Below are 19551 nucleotides of genomic sequence, written 5' to 3'. Positions count from 1 at the left end.
ACAGCGGGGAGGGACGCGCGGGAGAACGGGCCGGGGTCGGTGCTCACGGGGAGCCCGGACGGCGCGGCCTCAGGGCTGACGCTCCTCAGACGGGGGCGGACTCGGTTCCCGTTTCCCGGTGCGGCGGCGGGGCGTCCCTCCCGGCGGGAGGGACGGTCGCCTCGGGGCCGCAGGGTTGTTTGGAGCCGGCCGTGCGGCGGGACGAGCCCGGGCCGCGGAGGCGGGGGCGCAGCTTCCTCGGTGCAGCCGTACCCCTGCCCGGCGGACACTCGCTGAAGCCCCGGGGACGGCGCCCGCTCCACCCCGCCCTGCGAACGCATGTGCGGGCGCCGCGAGAGACGGCTCTGCTCTCGGGCCCCGCAGCGCGCGGCCGCTTCCTGCGCCACGTCCAGACCCGCGCGGCGGCTCCTTCGCGGCGAGCGGTCCGGGGTGCGCGTGGACCGGCTGTCCCCGGCCCGTGGGCGCCTGGGCGGGCTCCGGGTTGGGCTGCGACGAAGGCCGCCGTCCGACTGCCGGTTTGTGGACGCGTCCGTGTGTTGTGGCCGGCGCGAGCGGCGGCGTGGCTGGTGGCCGCTGAAGGCCGTTGGGGGGCCGGCCGCGTCCAGAGCCCAGAGTGCTTGGAGGAGCGGAGCCGCCCGTGTCCACCGCCCGCTTGTCCTTGCCTCGGGCGCCGAGGGCGACCGCTCGAGCCCCTCGGGGCCGCCGAGACAGCGCCTTATCATCTCTCCAGCCCTGGGCACACCTGGTGCCGGAGAAGGGGCCGCGAGAGTGAGGAGGTCGGTGCCAGGGAAGAATCCTCGTCCCCGGAAGTGGCCTGTACAGCGCTGCAGACCCGCGGGGACGCTGCCCGAGGCCGCCCCCCCAAGATTCTGTCGAGAGGTAGAAGGGAATCAACAATTCGTCTTCAAGCGCGGGATTCAGCAGCCCCTGCAAGGTAAAGGTTTGGAAGCCTTTCTGCAGCTAATTTAAATTGCAGGGTAACCTTGCAAAGCCACGCTGGGAGTTTTTACACGGAATGAACAATTTTCTTCTGAAAAATGCCTACTCTGGTTCTCGGTCAGAGGCGTGCACTTGTGCTGTGGCAGGACGCGGCCACGCAGCGTCTCTGCAGAGGACCGTGTGGGGTCCCATGCAGCGGAGGGGACGACCTCTCTTTCCTGAAGATCCGACACCGGCCTCGGGGCTGTCCTCCCGCCCCTCTCAACATACCGTGGAAAGAAGTGATTCTCGGAAAACAGTTTCTGCTGGTGCCTCTCGCCCCCGCCTCCAAGTAGCATTGCTGCTCCTCGCTGACTTCAGCCCAGAGAAACTGGTTGTAGCTCCTCTGAAGTCACTCACGACTGTTGCGGGCACTGCTTGGAGCGGTTCGCTGGTGCGCGAAGTCCCAGGACTTTCCGGATGGAGCCTGCACTGTAAAGGTCCTGTCACGTGGTCAGCATGTCCCACCGGACTGGAGCCCCTGGACCCGTGTGCTGCCTGGGAAGAAAGCCCCGTGGGCCCTCCACCCATTTCCTGGAGCCCGAATGACAGTGTCAGGGTTACGAGGCTGGGATTTAACCCTGAATTAGATGGGTTCCCCCCCATCTAGTTCCTTCCCTCTCCCAAATGATAGCGAAGGGGCGGTTATTTTTCTAAATTTACCCAGACCTGGAAGAGTTGTTCAAGGAGGTCACTCAGCTTCTAGTGGAGAACACAGTAAGCTCGTGCAGCTGTGGCCACTCAAGTCGCTTATTCAGTCCAGTGGCCTCCAGAGGGATGAGGGCAGCTGTGCGCAGCCGAGGTGGAGAGGGGCTGCTGGGGGCTGCCCCCGGCCCTGGCACGGCGCTTAGAGTTCAAGGGGGGCATTTCTGTAATGGTTCCCTTTTGGGAGGCACTGAATGCCCGTGGTCTCGCCTACCTGGGCCCGTTCCCGTCTGAGCAACGAAACAGCTTGGCTCTGTGATCCCAGAAACGTGCGTCACCCAGACCACTGTCCCCAATAAAGTCAAAACGAAAGGACAGTCAGAAGCAGACACAGACTGACACCACCATTCAGTGGCTACTGGGTGTGTTTATTACTCAGTGGCTCCAGCCGGCCATACAACCATGGGACTATTAATGTGCCGTCAAAGTTCTCTGTTTGGAGTGCTTCTGCTCGTTTTCAGTAGCAGGATTTAAAAAGAAAAAAATGGACGTGACGCTGGCTGTCAGATGTTGGGATCTCTGTAGAAACCTGTGGCTGAGCTGAAGGCTTAGCGAGGAATATAAAAGTACAGAAAATAATTTTCCTACTTCTTTCCGGGCGCTGACTCTGGCTGTCAAGGTGGGACAGGACCGCTGGGGACTGCTGGGCCAGCGCTGTCTCTGTCTAAAACAGCTGGATCATCGAGTCCCTTGATTTGCCAACACCAACCCATTTCACTGGAAGGGAACAGGGTCGCTCAGCCCCGGAGGTGGGGGGCAGAGGGCAGGGCGGTGGCCGGGACACGGGCACCCACCTGCCACTCCAACGTGATTCTCCACGAACCGCACGTAGTTCTGGGCCTGTGGGGGCAGGTCCTCCCACTTCCTGGCACCCGTGGTGTCCGCCTTCCACCCGGGCAGCGTCTCGTACTCAACTTCAACCTTCTGCAGTATCTCCTGGTTCGCTGGGGAGACAGAGGGCGGGGAGGTAACCCACTTCCCAAGGTGCTGGTGCTCCGGTCGTCCACTGGGGGGCCCGCTTGCCACAGTGGTTAGCCGGGGGAAGGCATGTGGCCCTGTTTGCTGTGCGGTGGGGGGGGGGGGGGGGGGGGGGTGGGGAATGGTCCTCGGACATGGGCTGCACCCCTTCCAGACCACCCTGCACATGCACTTGATAAGGGGTCTGCTAGAACGCCCACAGGTGACTCAGCTGAGGAATTCCATGGACCCCACTTGGAAATTCTTTTCTTTTTCAGATTTTATTTACCCATTTATTTAGAGAAAGTGTGCAAGGGGCTGGGGCAGAGGAAGAGAATCTCCAGCAGGCTCTGCCCTGAGCACAGAGCCTGACTCGGGGCTTGATCTCACAATCCCAAGATCATGCCCCAAGCCAAAATCAAGAGATGCTTAACAGACTGAGCCCCGCCAGGCGCACCCCCTCCCCGCAACTTGGAAACTAAAGGGTCCTGAAGCATGAAGGGATCCTGAAAGATCTCTGTCCTGTTCCCAGTGCAAGGACCCTGCTCCAGCTGGCAGTCTGTGGCTTCCAGCCCACGACACAGTAGATGCCAGCCATCCCTCACTGATGGAAGGTGCCGGAACATGTCTATCGCGGGGTCTTCCCTGCACGCTCCCCAGGGCCCTGGATCTCTGGGCTCACACCAGACCCTTGCTGTGCCTTCTCCAAGGTCAGGGGTCAGAAGGGTCAGGGGATGCAGGCCAAGAGGACTGGGGGGTCTACACGTGTGCTCAGAGGAGAGAGGGCTGCTAGGGGGAGTGCGGTCAGAATGGGAACTGTCACCTTTGTGCTTTCTAAAAGAAGGGGCGCACGGTAACAGAAAACCATTAGGTCTTAAATAACTGAAAACCATGTTTTCTTTGGTAAGACAGTCATCTTTACGTTTGCACAAAGCAGTCCATGCCCGCCCAGGGAGCTTCCAGGGCGCCCAGGAGCTGGGCCTCGGCAGTGCCTAAGTGTCCCCGGGGTCTGGAGTGAGCGGGGCTGGCTCCCACTGGCCCCCCCAGTCTGCAGAATCACCCCTTCTCCTCTTCCCATGCAACAGACAGAAAAGCCACCACCTCCCTGTACCTGGGAAATAGGGGATCCTTTTTCCGTTCAGCTTGTATGAGACGCCGACCTTCACCTCGTCCAGGGCATCCAGGATGTCTAGTTTTGTCAAGGCCAGCCTGTCCCCAAGCCAGCAGATGGAGCTGCACTGCAGAAGCCTGCACACCTGCGTGTCCCCTCTACTGACAGTCACCAGCAAGTGTAGACGCGGTGAGCCCAGAAACACGAGGCCGGGCTTGGGGGCATGGCTTCTGTCTGGCTGAGGTCTCCTCCCCTTGGGCGCCCCCATGGGACCCTGTTCCCATGGCCCTGGCGGCCCTCTGACAGGGCCGCATGTGGGGTCTCAGCGCTCCTCCGTGGCCAACAGCCCCAGGGACACCCAGGGACTGTGTGGAGCCATCGTTCTTTCTGGCTCAGGCCCCCCGCTTCCGCCTTCCCTCTCCTTTCTCCTTCGCGGGCCCTCGTGGGCGGGTCTCTCTGTGCTTCCTGTGCCCGCGGTGGCCACCCCGGTCCTCTGCTCTGTGGCAGCCGCGGCAGGCACCTCAGTGCTGAGAGTGCAGCCTCTTCGCCACTTGGCCCCAGTGCGGGGACAGTGTTGCCCTCCCACTGCCCAGCCCCACACACCAGCAGATCTAACGGAGTTCTTGACAGTCAGGCCTGGCCAGGCCCCGTGGAGAAGGTGTCCTGTCCCCGAGGGCCACGGTGGAGGCCCTTGGTGCCAGGCTCACACTCCCTCTCTAGACGATCGACCTTAACCTCCGGGTGCCAGGATGCCCTTGGGCCGCCCCCTTCCCTGCTCAAGCTCAGGAGCTGATGGCCTGCTCGCGTGTCGCCCGCCGTTGTGGCCCTGCCGCGGGGTGGGGGGGAGTCTGGCCAGCACCCCGACATCGCACGTGTGGGAAGGGCTGCTTACGCGGTGAAGCCGTTGACCATGTGCGCGTATCTGAGAATCATCAGGTCTAGCCAGCCGCAGCGCCTCTTCCTGCCTGTGGTCACCCCCCACTCGTGGCCACGGCTCTGTAGCAGGTCTCCTATTTCCTGCGTGACAGCAGAGCAGGTCCATGGCCGCGTGAAGGGGGGAGTCTGCGCCTCGCTTCTGAGCTCAGCGCTTCTCTCCGCTGCCTCCCCTTCCTACCCCCTCCTTCCCACACTGGCCTTACATGACCCTGCTCAGGACCAGAGCCTTGGGCCCTCGATGCCTCCCGAGAGGGCCCCTGAGCCGCACCACCTGGGGTGCTTCCTGGGGAAAGTGGGTCCCCGGGAGCTTGCGTGGTGCAGGGCTGTTGGAACACGCCACCTCGCGCGCACCTGCAGCCGCCTGCCTCTGCACTTGCCCTGTGTGTCTCTGCACACCCCACCCCTGGGCACCCGCATGGCTCTGTGTCCCCCTGCTGTGATCCTGCTGGGATGGAGACTCACATTGATCTGCTCGGTGGGGAAAGCCCCAATGCCCACGCGTGTGGTGTAGGCCTTCACCACGCCATAGACCTCGCCTATGTTCTGTGGGGGGATGCCCAGGCCCGTGCACACGCCGCCCACGGTGCAATTGGAGGACGTCACAAAGGGGTAGGTCCCTGCAAGACAGAGCCAGTCAGGGGCTGCCTGCCACCCCTGCAGACCATGCTGGCCACGGGCTCCGGCTTGGCAGAGGGCAGTGGCCAGCCTGGTCCCCAGCAGGCAGGAAAGGGTGAGGTTTCATTGAGATCAGCCAGGCTGGGGACCTACCGAAGTCAATATCAAGGAGGGCTGCATTGGCACCTTCCACGAGGATTTTTTTTGGGGTGCCATGGAGCGCCTCGTACATAAAGTAGACGCCGTCTCGCACCATGGGTCGGATCCGTTCAGCAAAGCCCTGTGGGGCAGGCAGAGGAGGCTGGGGACGGGGGCCAGGCCTCTCCGGACAGCCTGAAGTTCTAGGGCATTCCTTTCCCGAAAGGGGCTTGCCCTGCAAGTCTGTCCCGAGATGTGGAACGGCCCCCAACCCCCAGCCCGTCTGGGTCCTGTCTGCGAGGCTCGCAGTGGCCTCCTCCTGCAGCCACGGGCTGAATTGTCCCCTACCCCCAACTCCGTCCACGGTTCATCTGTTGAAGTCCTGACCCCCAGCAGCTCAGAAGGTGACCGTATGTGGAGACATGCCTTCAAAGAGGGGATTAAACTGAGGAAGGGCTTTGTGTTCTCCTCACCCTGTGCTGCTGCTCTGTGTCAGCAAGGCCACCTCTATCCGCTACCCCAAATAGGACAGGGACAGCGTCTTTCCCCAGAATGTCCTGGGAAATGTCCCCTGGTCCCCGGGCCTCCGGCGGGGGGGACCCTTCTGCCTTCAGTGGCCTGGGTTTGCACAGGAGGCCTGTGGTCCCCAAGAGGGCCAGCCACCCCACAACAGTACCTGTGACAATATGTCCCTGCCCGTTCCACTGGCGTCTGACAGCAGAGCTGCGCCTCTGTGGGGCGGGCCCGCCGCTCCCCGGCCCCGCCCCCGCCACTGTCCTGTTCCTGCGCCACGTCACGACCCCCAGACCCCAGCGCCCCCTCCCCCCCCCGGCTCCCGCCGAGCCCCCTCCGCCCTGCCCCCCCCTCACCCCCGCACCACGGGTCCGCCCGCCGCGCGGGGCCTCGGCTCTACCTTGAGCCTTTTGAGTTGCCCTTCGACGTCCACTTCCAGGCTGGGGAACATGGACTGGTGCTGGCGGGCCAGGTTCTTGAATCTGCGGGGGCAACAGTGACTGCGACCCCGCGCCCTGCCTGGTGTCCGCGCCCGCAGCTCCAGCCGCAGTCCCCCCTCAGGCTGCGTGCGGCGCCGGTACCTGGCGGAAAATTCATCGAAGTCCGACAGGAGGTCACAGACACGGAGGCCCACGCGGGCGGCCTTGGAAGAGTAGGCGGGTCCGATGCCCTTCCTGGTGGTGCCGATACTGAAAGACAGGTGGCCATGAGCCTGCGGGGTCGTCCCACGGCCTGCGGGGCCATTCCACGGTCTGCGGGGGCCCGTCCCACGGCCTGCGGGGCCTGGAGGACCCGCTCAGGTGCCAGGCAGCATCCCTGTTGTAAACAAGGGTTGAGCTGGGAGGGACGGTCCCCAGGGCAGCACCTGCAGTCTGGGACAGCTGTGAAAGCCCACTGCCCCCTCCACTGTCCCTCAGGAATCGGGGCTGGGGCCCCCACAGGGGTCCTGGGCCAGGCGTGGCCCTCCCCATCCTCCATGCCTTGGCTCTCTGATGTCCTGCCTGCTCTGGGCCCCAGCTTCCCCCTGGCCGGGCACAGAGGATGCTGCCGTCCGGGTCTGCCAGCCGCTGCTTCCCCAGGGGCTGGGCGCACTGGCCGTGTCCACCTTGTGCCCACTGGCGGCCACCGCCCTCGCCCCGGGCTCAGTGAACAGCCCACTCAGCTTCCACCTGGCACATGTGGCTATGAGTGTGTGTGTGGTCTGAGCGTGCACACACGTGGGCGTGCGTGCACACAGGTGGCCAGTGAGCGTGGTGGGGCAGGACGCCCCTGGCTTCGCCCTGTCCTGGCTGGAGCACCAGCGCCCTGCACATTCTCATAAATATCTTCGGAGGGCAAAGTCACAGCTGTGTGTGCTGGTGGGGCCAGGGTGTGGGGGGCCTGTGTATGGGGTCAGGCTGTGCTGGGTGTCTGTGGTCGTGGTGGCTTCAAGGGGACCCTGTCCCCCCAGCTGGCACACTGCAGAGCTCCCAGAGACAGCCACCGAGACAAGAGGAGTCCCTGGAGATACTCACTTCTTGCCCTCCTGGGCCTGCCGTTGCACTTCCTGCAGTCCGTCGACGGCCTGGTGAAAGTCAAACACTGCGCGGCCCGGTGAGAGTGCCAGGTGAGGGACGGACACCGGGTTATGGGGCTCCCCTGCCTGTGCCCAGGCTGCCTGGGGCAGGTGGTCCAGTTTGAAAGGGGACACACTAGGGGCGCCTGGGCGGCTCAGTGGGTTAAACCTCTGCCTTTGGCTCAGGTCATGGTCTTAGGGTCCTGGGATCGAGCCCTGCATTGGGCTCTCTGCTCAGCGGGGAGCCTGCTTCCCCACCCCCTCTCTGCCTGCCTCTCTGCCTGCTTGTGATCTCTCTCTGTCAAATAAATAAATAAAATCTTTAAAAAAAAAAAAGGGGACACAGTAGAATCTGCCTCTGCCCAACACATGCTCACATGTGACCGGGAGTTCCTTTGGGCCTCAGTTTTCCCATCTGCCAATGGGGACCGTGATTCCAACCCCCTGCCTACTTGGCAGTTCTCGGAGAAGGCCCTATGGGGCTACGTGGGCTCACTGTGCGGGGGAGAGGCCACCGCAGGGCGGCTGTTCCCGCGGCAGGCAGCCGTGCCGGTGCTCAGCAGTGCCGGTGCTTACCGAGGTGCGCGCGGTCGGAGATGACGAGCCTCTTGTCCCAGTCCTTCAGTCCTGCGGTCACACGGCAGGTGGTCAGCCATCCAGGGCAGCTTGGCCAAGGCTGGGCAGCCAGCCCAGCTCCCACCCAGGGCAAGAGTCCACAAAGATCATGTGGGGGTGCCCTCCCCTCATGGCCCCTCTACCCGCTGAGGGCCGGGAGTCTCACCCCCAGCCCCCTGCGGGACCTCTGTCCTGGCACTTCTGGCGCTCAGGCCCAGGGTCGGGTTCCCGTTTTCTCTTCCCTCTCCTTTCTGGAACTCAAGCCCGGAGGCCCAGCCCTGCTTCCTCCTCGGACCCCATCAGGGTCTCTGGGCTGCCCCCTCTAGACTGTCCTCCCAGGGGGCAGCTTGCCCAGACACCCTGGCCGGTGGCCTTGGTCACTGCCTGCCTCCTGGCCCCAGGAACCCCCAGGAACCACATCTTTCCCTGTAGGCGTGGTTGGCCCAGTGGTCCCCCAGCCTGGCCGGACATCGGGTGTCCTGGGAAGCTTCATCAAATTCTAGGTCCCAGGGCCCCTTCCAGACTTCCTGAGCGGGATCCTCCAGATGCCCCTGTCCCCAGAGTCATGAAAACTCCCCATAAACACTGAGGCCCACGGCCGTACTTCGGGCCTTGCGTCCCGAGTGCAGACCCAGGTTTTGCACAGGCCGAGCCAGCGGGAGGCGGGTGGGGCTGCTGAGCTGGGGAAAGAGATCCCCCACCCCCCAAGAACGCCCGCGGGAGGCGCTGGCCACCGCACTGCTGGGGACGGGCCCAGGCCAGGGTGCGTGTGCGCGGACTCAGACTTACCTTTCTTCTCATTTTTTTCTGCTTCTTCGAACAAGCCGGGTAAGTGGACGACCACCCCGTTGCCTGCAACACAGCACAGGGGACTGAGTCGCACGGCAGCCGTGGCAGCCTACATTGAAGGGGATTCTGCCACCTGCCACAACACGGACGGACCTTGAGGACACTGTGCCGAGTGACCCAGGCAGGTCCAAAGGACCGAGACCCTGTGTGATTCCACTCATGGGGGTCCCTAGAGGAGTCCGATTCACAGGGACAGGAAGGGTGATGCCAGGGGCTGGGGAGAGGGACAGGGTTAGTGTTGAATGGGGACAGTTTCAGGCTGGGGAAACGGAAAGTTCTGGAGACGGGCAGAGTGAGTGAGCTTCATGGCACCGAGCTCTGCGTGTCGGAGCGGCTGAGCTGGTGGGTTATAAGGTGTGTGTCGCAGCAGGAGAAGCGGCGAGACCAAAGCAACAGACGCAGGTGCAGAGCCTGGGCGCGGGGGCGTCCCAGTGAACCGCGGAGAGCACTGCCAGGAGTGCGGACCGAGCCCCGGAGCGGAACCGTGCTGAACTTCAACAGCACGGAAGCCTCAGGAAGCTGGGACGGTTCACTCGAGTGGTGTGAAAATGGTGTGAAAGACCCTTCCCGGCCCGAGCAGGACTCTGGGGAGCCGAGCCTTCCCTCCTTGGGACGCTGAAATGCCATCCGTGGACATTGTTCACAGGCGCGGACTGAGGCCCAGAGAGGGAAGGCGACTGGCCCCAGGTCACACAGCATGTTGGTGTGGGGTCCAGGCCGAAGCGAAATGCTGTCCCTTTTCTCTTAGACCGAAGGCAGCCAGCCGGGCCACCTGCTGTCTTCCCAGGAGGAGCCCTCCCCCTGCCCCGCCTCCCCGGTCCCCACGAGGGCTGCCGGTGGCGGCGTAGGCTCCGCCAAGGGAGACAGGGTGTGGGTCCAGATGGCAGTGGCTCAGACTGTGCAAGTCCCGCCAAGTACAAAAGGTCACCTAATGCCAGGGCGTCCTGAAGTGGCCACGTGGCAGGGGCCCAGGGAGTGTCGCAAGCCGAGGGGCAGCTGAGTTTGGGCACGTTCATCCCCTGCTGAGCACGCTGCCGGGCGCTCCTGCGATGCTCCCGCGACCGCACAGCCTGGGCTCCGGCTGCTGACCCTGACTCACCCCAGCTCCAAGTAGGGCCTCCCTGGCCTCGCTTCCCACCAACTTGGGCACAGGGCCCAGTGCGTGAGGCTGGGCCAGGAGAAGGCTGCAGGAGAGCCTCCCCCCGAGCCCCACTCTGGGTGAATCCCCGCTGTCACCGTGCCGTCCTCGCCCACATGGCGGCCCGGGTCTGTCCCCCTGAGCAGCCTGACCGCATGCGGCCCCTCAGCCAACACTCCGCTCCCTTCGGCGGCCTGTGCCCTCACTGGGCTTCCCAACCCGGGACAGGGGGTGGGCACAGAGAAGCACGTGGTGGTCTTGGTCGGCTCCGGAAGGAGCCAGCGGAAGTGTCCTGGCGCTGCAGGAGAGCATCTGGATCGCGTGGGCTGCTCTAGGCCGGGGAGGCTCCGTCTAGAGCCGAGGGGGAAGGGAGGGAGGGGAGAGGGGGCAGAGACAGAGAGAGCGGGAGACCCCACAGTCCTAGAGGCTGGAGGGACCCTGAAGGGCAGGGAAGGCCCCAGCCAGGGCAGGGGTGCTGTGGGGAGGGGGAGGCAAGGGGAGCCAGCAGGCTGGGCGTCCGCCCGTGCGGCAGGAGTCCCGCCTCTGCTCACGCTTGTGCACGCGCGCACACACACACACCTGCCTGCACACCTGCCCACACCTGTCCACACAGCACCCTTGCTCACGGACTCACACCCACACACAATTACTCCCATACGTGCACGCAGCTCGCACACGCAGCTCTGTGGGGCCTCCCGCCCTCGGTCCCTCGGGCCCAGGCTGGGCAGCCCCCAGGACAGGATCCCCGCCCGTGCGCCGGCCCAGCTCTCCTGCTGTGTCCAGCCCCACATGCAGGGGCACCCTAGGCCGGATGACTCCCCGGCCTGTGCGGCCGACGCTTGCGGGACCCTGGGCTGCCGGCACTCACCGATGAAGGACACGGCCTTGGTGTTGATGATGCCGCTGGGCAGCAGGTGGAAGTCATACTCCCTGCCGTCCACCACCACGGTGTGCCCGGCGTTGTTGCCCCCCTGGGAACAGAACCCCGATGAGTATGCGGGAGCCTCAGGGCTTGGCCTGCCCGGGAGGGCCTGTCCAGCCTTGCTCTGGACCAGCTCTGAACACAGGTGGCTTAGGGCAGTGGTTCTGTCCCCCAGGGCATGCGGGACACTGTCCACACTTGGACTTGGGGCTCTGGAGCCATGGTTGGCTCTGATGCACGTCTGGGTGCACCGGGTCACCGGCGCACGCCATGGATGGGGCACAGAGGCCCGGCCAGGGGACTGGCTTGGAGAGGACCCGGGCTGGTCCCACCCTCCCTGCCCCCTGCCCCCTGGCCCAGGACCATCCCATGGGCCCATGCTGATGCCCTGAGGAGGCTGGCTTGGCACAGGTCCCCTCTATGAGCCCCTCCGGAGGGCCCTCCTCTGATGCAGGAATTAGGGGTCAGCCTCTCCGGGAAGCACAAACCCAGGCCCCCACAGCCCAAGCTCCCTGGCGGCAAAGGTTGGGCTAGACAACACCGTTGTCTGGGACGGGGTGAGGGACAGGTGTAGCCATTGGCCGCAAGGCCGGCACCCCCAGCCCCCTGAGCAGGGACCACTCCACCTGGGCCTGCCATCTAAGAATAAAAAGGAAAACACGGCTCTGAGTCTAGCTCTGTCCTGGGGGACACCCGGGTGACAGGGTCCTTTCTTTGTGGAACTCTTGCTGATAGGGGCCTGGGGCTGGCTGAGGGGGTTGGGGGAAGCCCAAGGAGATCCAGCCCCAGGAGGGGTGCCCAGCCTGCTGTTCCCACCAACAGAGGACATGGTGGGCCCCCCCAGTGTCCCGCACAGGACCCTTGGGGGCTCCCCTGGGTGGGGAGGCATGCTGGCCTGTGCCCATGCCCTGTGCTCAGCCCAGCCCCACCTTCCCGTCCTAAGTCCCCGCAGAGACACTGGCTTATCTACTGGGCCCCTCCAGGCCAAGGCCCAGTCCTTGCCACACCCCACTGTCCTCCTGCTTGGAAGAGGAGGGCCCTGGGCTGCAGGCTCTTGGTGGCCTTGGTCTTGCCCATTCCAGGCAGGGCTGAGTGACGGCGGCCACCTCCCCCCATCTGCCAGCCGGGAGCACCTGTTCCTCCCAGAGAATCTGGATGAAATTTATATCTCCCAGTTCCTCCACCCAAACAGCCCAGGCAGGGGGGTGGCAGGGCGCCTGGGGACAGCAAGGGGCGACAGCAGAGACCCCAGGCCCAGTGGCTTTCGCTCCCGGACCTCACGTCAGGCTTCAGTACGTGAAGTAGTGGGGTTAGGGTCTGAATGCGTCTCCCCAGTGTCCACAGCGCCCCTGCTCCCCATCTCCACCCTGTGAGCTCTGCCAGCTGCCCAGGTGCTCCTGCTGGAAGCCGGGTCCGCGGAGGGCCCCAGACGCCCGAGCACTGCGGGTCTGGAGTGCGCGTGGACAGTCTGGTGCGTCTGCTCCCGCTGCCCCCGACATGGCGTGGAGGGCGTCTCTGACAGACTCCTGGGGTCCCCGCAGTCCAGGCGTGCACTTGACACCCTACTGTGACCATGTCCCCCCAGCTCCCCGTCACCAGTGGGAGCCAAGCTGCCCTGGTGCTCCCAGGTCACTGGCTGTGGGAACTGACCGCAGCCTCTGAGGGAACGATGATAGATACGGGTGGGCTGCGGGGAGCAGACGGGAAGGACAAAAAGGCCTGTGGGGGCCTGGGAGCCCAGGGGGGCCACCCCACGAGCAAGGGCGGACAGGCAGCTCTGGGCCACGGGGGCTCAGGACGGAGATGGTAGTGGCAGGTGAGACGATGGGCTGCTGCAGAGAGGAGATGTGGGAAGGGACCCCGGGGGGGGTGGCTGGGGTGGGGAGAGGAAGAGGGCGGACGCTGATGGGGTGGGGGAGACACGGCAGGGGAGGTGGTAGGCTCAGAGGCGGACCCCCGCCCCTACCCTGCTCTGCCCTCACCTCGACATCTGTCCGCTGACTCCCCTCACATGGGCACCCCAGCCAGAATCGTATCTTGTGCGAGGGGTGCTGGGGGCGTGGTCTCCATTGGCAAATGGGGGGAACTCAGGTCCCAAGAGAAGGGAGTTCAGGGCAGGATCCAGGCGGTCTGGGACGCAGGACCCCTGCCTCTCTGCCGATGCTTTCCCCCCACAGCGGCTTCGCACCTGCCACAGCTGGGCTGGACAGCCCCCCTCCCACCGCCTCCTCTCCCAGTGCGCAGGGCCAGTGTCGGCTGGCCTGAGGACATGCACAGAGACCAGAAGCACTGTGAAGCACACCCCACCTCTGTGTGGGGTAAACACGGGCACCTAGGAACAGCACAGGCCACTGTGGCCCAGTGGGCATCAGGTGACCGAGGCCAGCGGCAGGGCTCAGGCCTCAGACCCCAGTCCACTCCCGGGGGGCAGGAGCTCACCCCAGGACGCTGAGCCCAGGGCCTGCTGACCTGCGGGGAGCATCTCCCAGCAGCTCTGCTGAGGTTCAGGGTGATGGTCCCAGAGACTGCCGTCCATCCTTCCCCAGGTGGCATGTGGGCAGGGTGTGAGACGGGGGCAGGAACCCCCACGCGCCCTCCTTAGGCTTCAGCCTCACTGCCACCGGCCCCTGCGGCCCAAAGAGGACCGGCCCCGGGGGCCTTTGGGCTGGGGGTGCAGCTGCCCCAGCTCCAGCCCAGTTTGGAAAACCACATGGAGGGAGGAGCTTGTCCAGAGTAGAGTCCCAGTGAGAGCAGGTGTGAACATCCGACCTGGCCTGGCCCCTTTCCCTCTTGGGCGACTCAGCCTAGAAGGGCAGGCTCTGGAGGTTCCACGCTCTGTGCCCTGAGAGAGTGAGCGAGGACCGTCCTGGAACTCAGGGCAGCCTGGGGCGACTCCCAGATCTGTTTCACCGTCTGCCCCATGGCTCCCTGGAGCAGGCCTCCCCTTACCTTTGTACCCCAGGGGACGGGCCAAGTCAGGCGGGAGCAGGGCACAGAGGGAGGGCTCGGGGTGGCCCCTCCAGGGCTCTGCCTGCCTCCAGGTCCTCCCTCTGTGGCAGAGCCTTGGGTCAGGCCCAGCTCCGGACCCACCACGGACACTGAAGCCACTCCGGCCACCCTGCCCAAACCTTACAGAAGCCCCAGCCACCTGCCCACTGGAGGCAGAAAAGGGGGCTCTCACTCCTGGACCCAGGAACAGGACCAAGGCCAAGGCAGGCCCACTCAGAAACCTGGGCAGCTCTGAACCTTCCTGGCCCTGCAGAAGACCAGTGGGCTCACTCTCCTTGGGACCAGGGAAATCGGGGCCCAGGCGCAGGGAGCCCTCCCCAGGGACTGCCCAGTCTGAGATACACACAAGGCCCGTTGTGGCAGTGTGAGTGGTGGCCAGGAGCCACAGTGCAGACCCCCTCTCTGGTCCCCACGGGGCAGCAAGAGTGCACGGCCTCAGCCACCCTCTTGGGCACCTCGAGGCCTGTGCAGCCCTGAGAGCCAGCTCTGACGTCCCCACTGGGCCCCAAGATCTGGTGGACAGACAGCCTGTGAGAGTCATCTTCCCGGCCCCCCTTTTATGCTGCCTTCTGGGGAGCCCCTGAATCTGCTGGGGCCGTTCGCAGTCTGGGGGACCTGCTCCTGCAGCAACAGGGCAGGCGGTGAGGCTGTGCAAAGGGTAGGCCTTCGGTCCCCAAGTCGGGTCAGGCACCCACGGGCGCAGGCCTCAGGACAGTGAGGGGTGAGCTCAGCCGGCTCAGAGGGTCCACTCGCTGGTCGGGGCTCTCGCCCCTCCTCGGAGGCCACGGGGTGGGGTGGGCAGCGAGTGTGCCCGGGGGGGGGGCAGACTGCGGGGGGCTCAAGGGTGCCCCTGGGGCGCCCACCCCACTCCCCAGGGCTGCGACGTCTCCTCAGGGCTCCCTGCGGAGCACATTCTGCAACCCCTGTCTCCCACACATGTACCCTCGCACGCCAGCATCTGTCCCCTTCCTGCCTCGGTGCACCAGCCCTCGTCCTGAGTGCCCTGCCGGTGTCAGTGTGGATGGCCTTCCACTGACCTCTGATCTGCCAGGGGCCCCACCCCTCCCATTCTCCCTGAACCCCCAACAACACGCGTCTCCACACTGTTCTGGACGGCTCCTTTGGCCACCGTGCCCTCGGCCCTGATTCCCAGGGAGGCACTAGCCTGGTCATCTGTCCCGTGATGCACCCCCCAGCTTCGAGGGGCTCTAGGCCCGTGAGCTCCAGACTCCCCCTCTCCCCAACATTCTTGATCTCAATTCTCTGACAGCCCTGCCCGCCCCTCCGCAGCCACAGAGCCCGCTGGCCTCCCCAGTCCAGCTCTCGGAGTGGGAGCAGCTCGTCTGCCCGTGTCCATCCCCAGCCCTGGTCTGAGCAGGGGAGGGGAGCAGGGAGCAGAGCAGGGGAGGGCAACAGGGGAGGGGAGCAGCTGCTCCTGGCCAGCCCCGGGAGCAGTAGGGGTCCGGCTGAGTCTGGGTCCTGGGTGACACACGGCAAGCGGCCTGCTCTCAGGGTGGAGATGCTGGGGACCCGACCTGAAGTCCACCCACCTACACAGTCCTTCCCTCGCCTGCTGCCCGCTGTGGTCACTCACTCAACCCCACGCAGAGTGGCCCTGGGCTCAGCGCCGCACGGGGGTGGGAGGGAGAGCTCAGGGGCTCCAGGCAGGTGACAGCTGCCCACTGCAGGCGCTTCCACAGCCACCAAGAGCTGTGTTAGCTGGGGGTGCCCCACCCCCAAGCATCAGAGAACGCGGACATGCAGGGACGCCTGCTTCTGGAAGCGACAACAGGCTCTCCCCACCCCTGTCCCATGGAGGGCCCTGACCAGCTGGGGGTTCGAGGTGAGGCTCGGTATCTCCTGATATCCATGTGGCGAGAGAGGTCCCAGAGCCCCCACGATCTGCAGGACATGGCCCTTCAAAGAGTGAGACCACCATGTACTGAACCGTAGCTCTCCATCAGCAGCTCGAGGTCGCTGGCCCTTCCTGGGGCGTGACCTGGATGGACACGTGCGCCACCCAGATGGGTGATCGCACGTAGACTGTGGTGAAAACCGAGAGAAACACAGCACCCTTGTACTGAACACGGTCACCCATGGAACCATGGTACCATGGATGCTGCCGTTGCAAAGGAGAGAATTTTAAATCCTAACTGTGGCAGTCCTGGCCAGGGTGGCCCAGAGCCTTCTGGACAAAATAACTTTGGAAATGGAGGAAGGGCTGGGCGTGAGCAGCTGGCTACGTGGGCCTGGGGCCGACTCCAGGCCGGGGACAGAATTGAGCAGCGGGAGGGAAGAAGAAGACAGAGCCCAGGGGAGGTGTGCGGACTCCTAAGATGGGAGGGCAGAGCTCACAGCCGGTGTGCTGGCCCCAAGTCCCCATAGAGAACGGAGATGCCAGCAGCGGTCCCCAGGGGCGCCGTGACGTGGCCCAGAGGGAACCTGCACCGCCATAAGCCCAGGGAGGCCTTCCCTGCCATGCCCCGACCCCAGGTGCCCCACAGCAGCCCCCACAGGCCCAGAGCGTGGGACAAAAGGCGGCTAGGGGTCCTGTGGGAATGGCAGGGAGGCGGGATGTGCGCGATCTTTCCAGTGAAAAGGGGAGGCTGCCCCGCAAAGGACACAGAAAACAGCAGGACAGACCCAAGCCGGAGACCCTGGACAGTCGGGAAGGCAATGGGGGAGTCCCGGGGTGCGGAGCACAGGCCCCGCGTGACTGACAGGGAAGAAACCAGCTGTGGGGGAGCAGGTGGGCCTGGCTCTAGACCGCTGAGGGCCCCGAAGGGCTTCAGAGAGGTGCTGAGTCGGAGCAGGGAGGGGATGGGGGTGCGGCCGCCAGTGCGGGTCAGCAGAGGCTGCGTGGAGTGGGGCGTCGGCTGCCACTCAGGACAGCCCTGGGCCCAAGTGACAGGCCAAGTGGCACTTCTGGTCACTGGGGCTGGCCGGTTTCAGCCCTTCCAGGCAGCCACCCAGAGAGGACTCGTGCCCACTGCACACGCCCCCTGCCCGCTTCCCGAAGCCCCTGCCCCCTGCTCCCGTGTGCTGCCGGCTCCTGGGGTCAGGGCTGGGTCTGGCTCTGTGCGCCCACAGCCGTGACGTTGAGCGTCGTGGCAGCTTCCCCAGGGCCAGCGCGGGGCCCTCACTGCACATGCCCTGACAGCCTGTGCGGTCTCCGTGGGTGGGTGGCACACGTGAGGGCCCGGGTGGGCTGCTGCTTCTCATTCCTCAGCTTTTCTGGGCCTCCGTGTCCCTGCTCCACCACACTGTCTGGAGGCTAGAGGGAAGAAGGCACCTTGGGCTCCCAAGACAGCCCCCAGTTGTCCCCACTGTGAGGTCACCCGGGGCTCCTGCAGAGAGCGACACATCTGATCTCAGTCTGAGAAGTCAACTAGGGGCGAGGGTGCCCCGTGGGCCCCCAGGTCAGGTGACGGGGCTCCCGCCTGTTCTGTGCTTGGCTGGTCCTGTCCTGCTGACCCATGCGGCAGAGCAGGGAGGACCCACGCCAGAGCCATTTCCGTGGCCAGGATGGCCTGCAAAGCCCTCTGGGCTCTTCAGAAGGGAGACGGGCCACAGACAGACTTGGGAGGCTCGCTGGAGCCAGCAGGTTACATGGAGGGCGGTGGCACCATGTGCCCAGCGGGACAAGGGCTCCTGGCTCAAGCAACAGGGCGCCCGGAGACCGCCTCTGGCTCCTGAGGGCTGTCCGGGCCAGGATGGGGCTTGCTCACCTGGCTTGGGGCAGAAAGGGTAGGAGGTCTATCAGGCTGGGGTGCACCTTCCAGAACCCACTGTCTGTGTGGGACAGGAGTGACCCAGAGAGCGGCTGAGCCAAGCGTGTTCTCTGAGCCAAGCGTGTGGCCCATTTCCTTCCCTGGGAGTGGGCCCGCACCCTAGCCTTCCTGGCAGGAGCTGGGAATGAAGCCCCACACCAGACGAAGAGCTCAGGGGGTGCTCCTTCCCCATCTGGGGCGGCATTTGTGGGCACGGCTCCAAACCCCACACAGCCAAAACATGCACCTTAAAACCGGCCCCCTCTGTGCCCTGAGCTCTAAGCCCCAGCGCCAAGCATAGCTCTCAGTCCTGGCACAGGGGTGGTGGCCCCAGGGAGCAACCCTGAAGACAGCCCACAGCTGGCGTGGTCACCCTGGGCCCTTGGGTACAGAGCCCATGTCTGGCCTCCCTGGTGGCACTGGCAGACACTGGGTCACCCTGGCCAGCCATCCATGGCCACCCCCCTGCCCCGAGTCTGGCCGGGGACCCTCCTTGCCCCTGGCCTGTCTTCCATCTGGTCCTAGTCCATGGTCCTGCCCCTGCCTCTGTCTGCTCTTGGCTGGCCCCCCAGGGCCACCCTGTGGTCAGCCCCGTACCAGCCCCAGACAGTGAGGAGGGAGGGTGTCTCAGACCAGCCAGGAGCTGGGGCCCCCACCCCACCCCCACGCCGGAGGGCCCAGCGGCACACCCATGGCGCACCCCACCCCACTGCCTGGAGATCCGGTGTCCCCAGCTCAGCACAGGCATTTATAGCTCCGCCCTGGCACACGGCCTGGAGGGGTGGGGCTGGGTGGGGAAGGCAGTGTGGGGAGTGAGGGGGGAGGGGAGTGTGTGCGTGTAGAAGGGTCCCGTGGCCTCCGAGGCCGTCCAGGGAGGGGAGGCATCCAAGAGGCGTGTCCAGGTCGGGGAGCGGGAGGACAGGGCCCAGGTCCAAGGGGAGGAGGGGGCTTGCTGGGTGGGGGGGGGCCCGCACCTGACAGCGGCTCACGATGTCGGCGTCCGTGGCCAGCAGGTCCACCACCTTGCCTTTGCCCTCGTCCCCCCACTGCGCGCCCAGCACCACGGTCACCCGGGAGCCGGTGGCCGCCGCCTCCTGCTGCAGCCTCCCACGCTTGATGCCGCCTGAGCCCGGGGGCCGGTCGTTGGAGGCGCGGGTCCCCGACATGTTGGTCTGGTTCCTCAGCTGCGCTGGGCCACGGGAGAGCCCGGCCGCTGTGCCATTAAAAGGAGCCGGCCCGGGGCCGGGGGCGGGCCGGGGGCGGGCCAGGCTGGTGCAGTGGCGCCTCTTGGTGACCTCCAGGCTGCCGGGTCCCGCCCCTGCCCGCCCAATCACCACTGGGGAGCCGCGGCCGCGGGCACCCACTTCTGGAGCCGGGAGCACAAGGACAGATGGCCAGGTTCCCCCGTGGGGACTCGTGGGGACACCTGTGCCAGTGGGACCTGGGTACCCACTCCCCTGGGTCCTCACCAGGCCCGGGACCTCAGGGTTTTAGAAACCTGGGGTGGGGGCCCTCTTCAGGGTGAGAGGGGGAGCCACGACCTCACACCCCACTGGGGGTTTGGAGGGGCGCCTTCCTGTGGTGAAGCTCGGTCTGCCGACGCACACGCTCTGGTGGGGGAGGACAGCACGTCCCCTCCCCAGCACCCCCACCCACACTCTCGGGCTCAGTGTCCAGCAACGACGAGCAGTGGCAGGACCAGCATGCCGGTCTGCGGCAGCTGGCAGGCTCCACGACGCC

General features: G+C 65.2%; 1 protein-coding gene across 2 annotated transcripts; it reads right to left on the bottom strand.

The window, feature by feature from the left end:
• Positions 1-2086: 2086 nt before the first annotated feature.
• Positions 2087-19013, bottom strand: LOC111148539 (adenylosuccinate synthase like 1). Of its 2 annotated transcripts, XM_022505176.1 has the most exons (14): positions 18786-19000; positions 10979-11081; positions 8909-8975; positions 8309-8310; positions 8085-8135; positions 7468-7534; positions 6535-6642; positions 6354-6435; positions 5456-5582; positions 5150-5304; positions 4644-4768; positions 3752-3849; positions 2478-2627; positions 2087-2400 (listed from the first exon to the last, which is right to left on the bottom strand). In XM_022505176.1, exons 1-14 carry the CDS (start codon positions 18975-18977, stop codon positions 2348-2350), a joined length of 1380 nt encoding a protein of 459 aa, XP_022360884.1. In that variant the 5' UTR covers positions 18978-19000; the 3' UTR covers positions 2087-2347. The 2 variants fall into 2 exon arrangements, with proteins under 2 accessions (XP_022360884.1, XP_022360885.1); XM_022505177.1 differs by lacking the exon at positions 8309-8310 and having other exon boundaries at positions 2124-2400; positions 8913-8975; positions 18786-19013.
• Between the last annotated feature and the right edge of the window lie 538 nt (positions 19014-19551).

The sequence above is a fragment of the Enhydra lutris genome, unplaced genomic scaffold (genome assembly GCF_002288905.1).
Source record: "Enhydra lutris kenyoni isolate GAN:26980312 unplaced genomic scaffold, ASM228890v2 scaffoldscaffold20, whole genome shotgun sequence".
In the NCBI taxonomy this organism is placed as follows: domain Eukaryota; kingdom Metazoa; phylum Chordata; class Mammalia; order Carnivora; family Mustelidae; genus Enhydra; species Enhydra lutris.
Note: the sequence above shows the minus strand (reverse complement) of the source record. Positions and strands in the feature narration are given on the sequence as shown.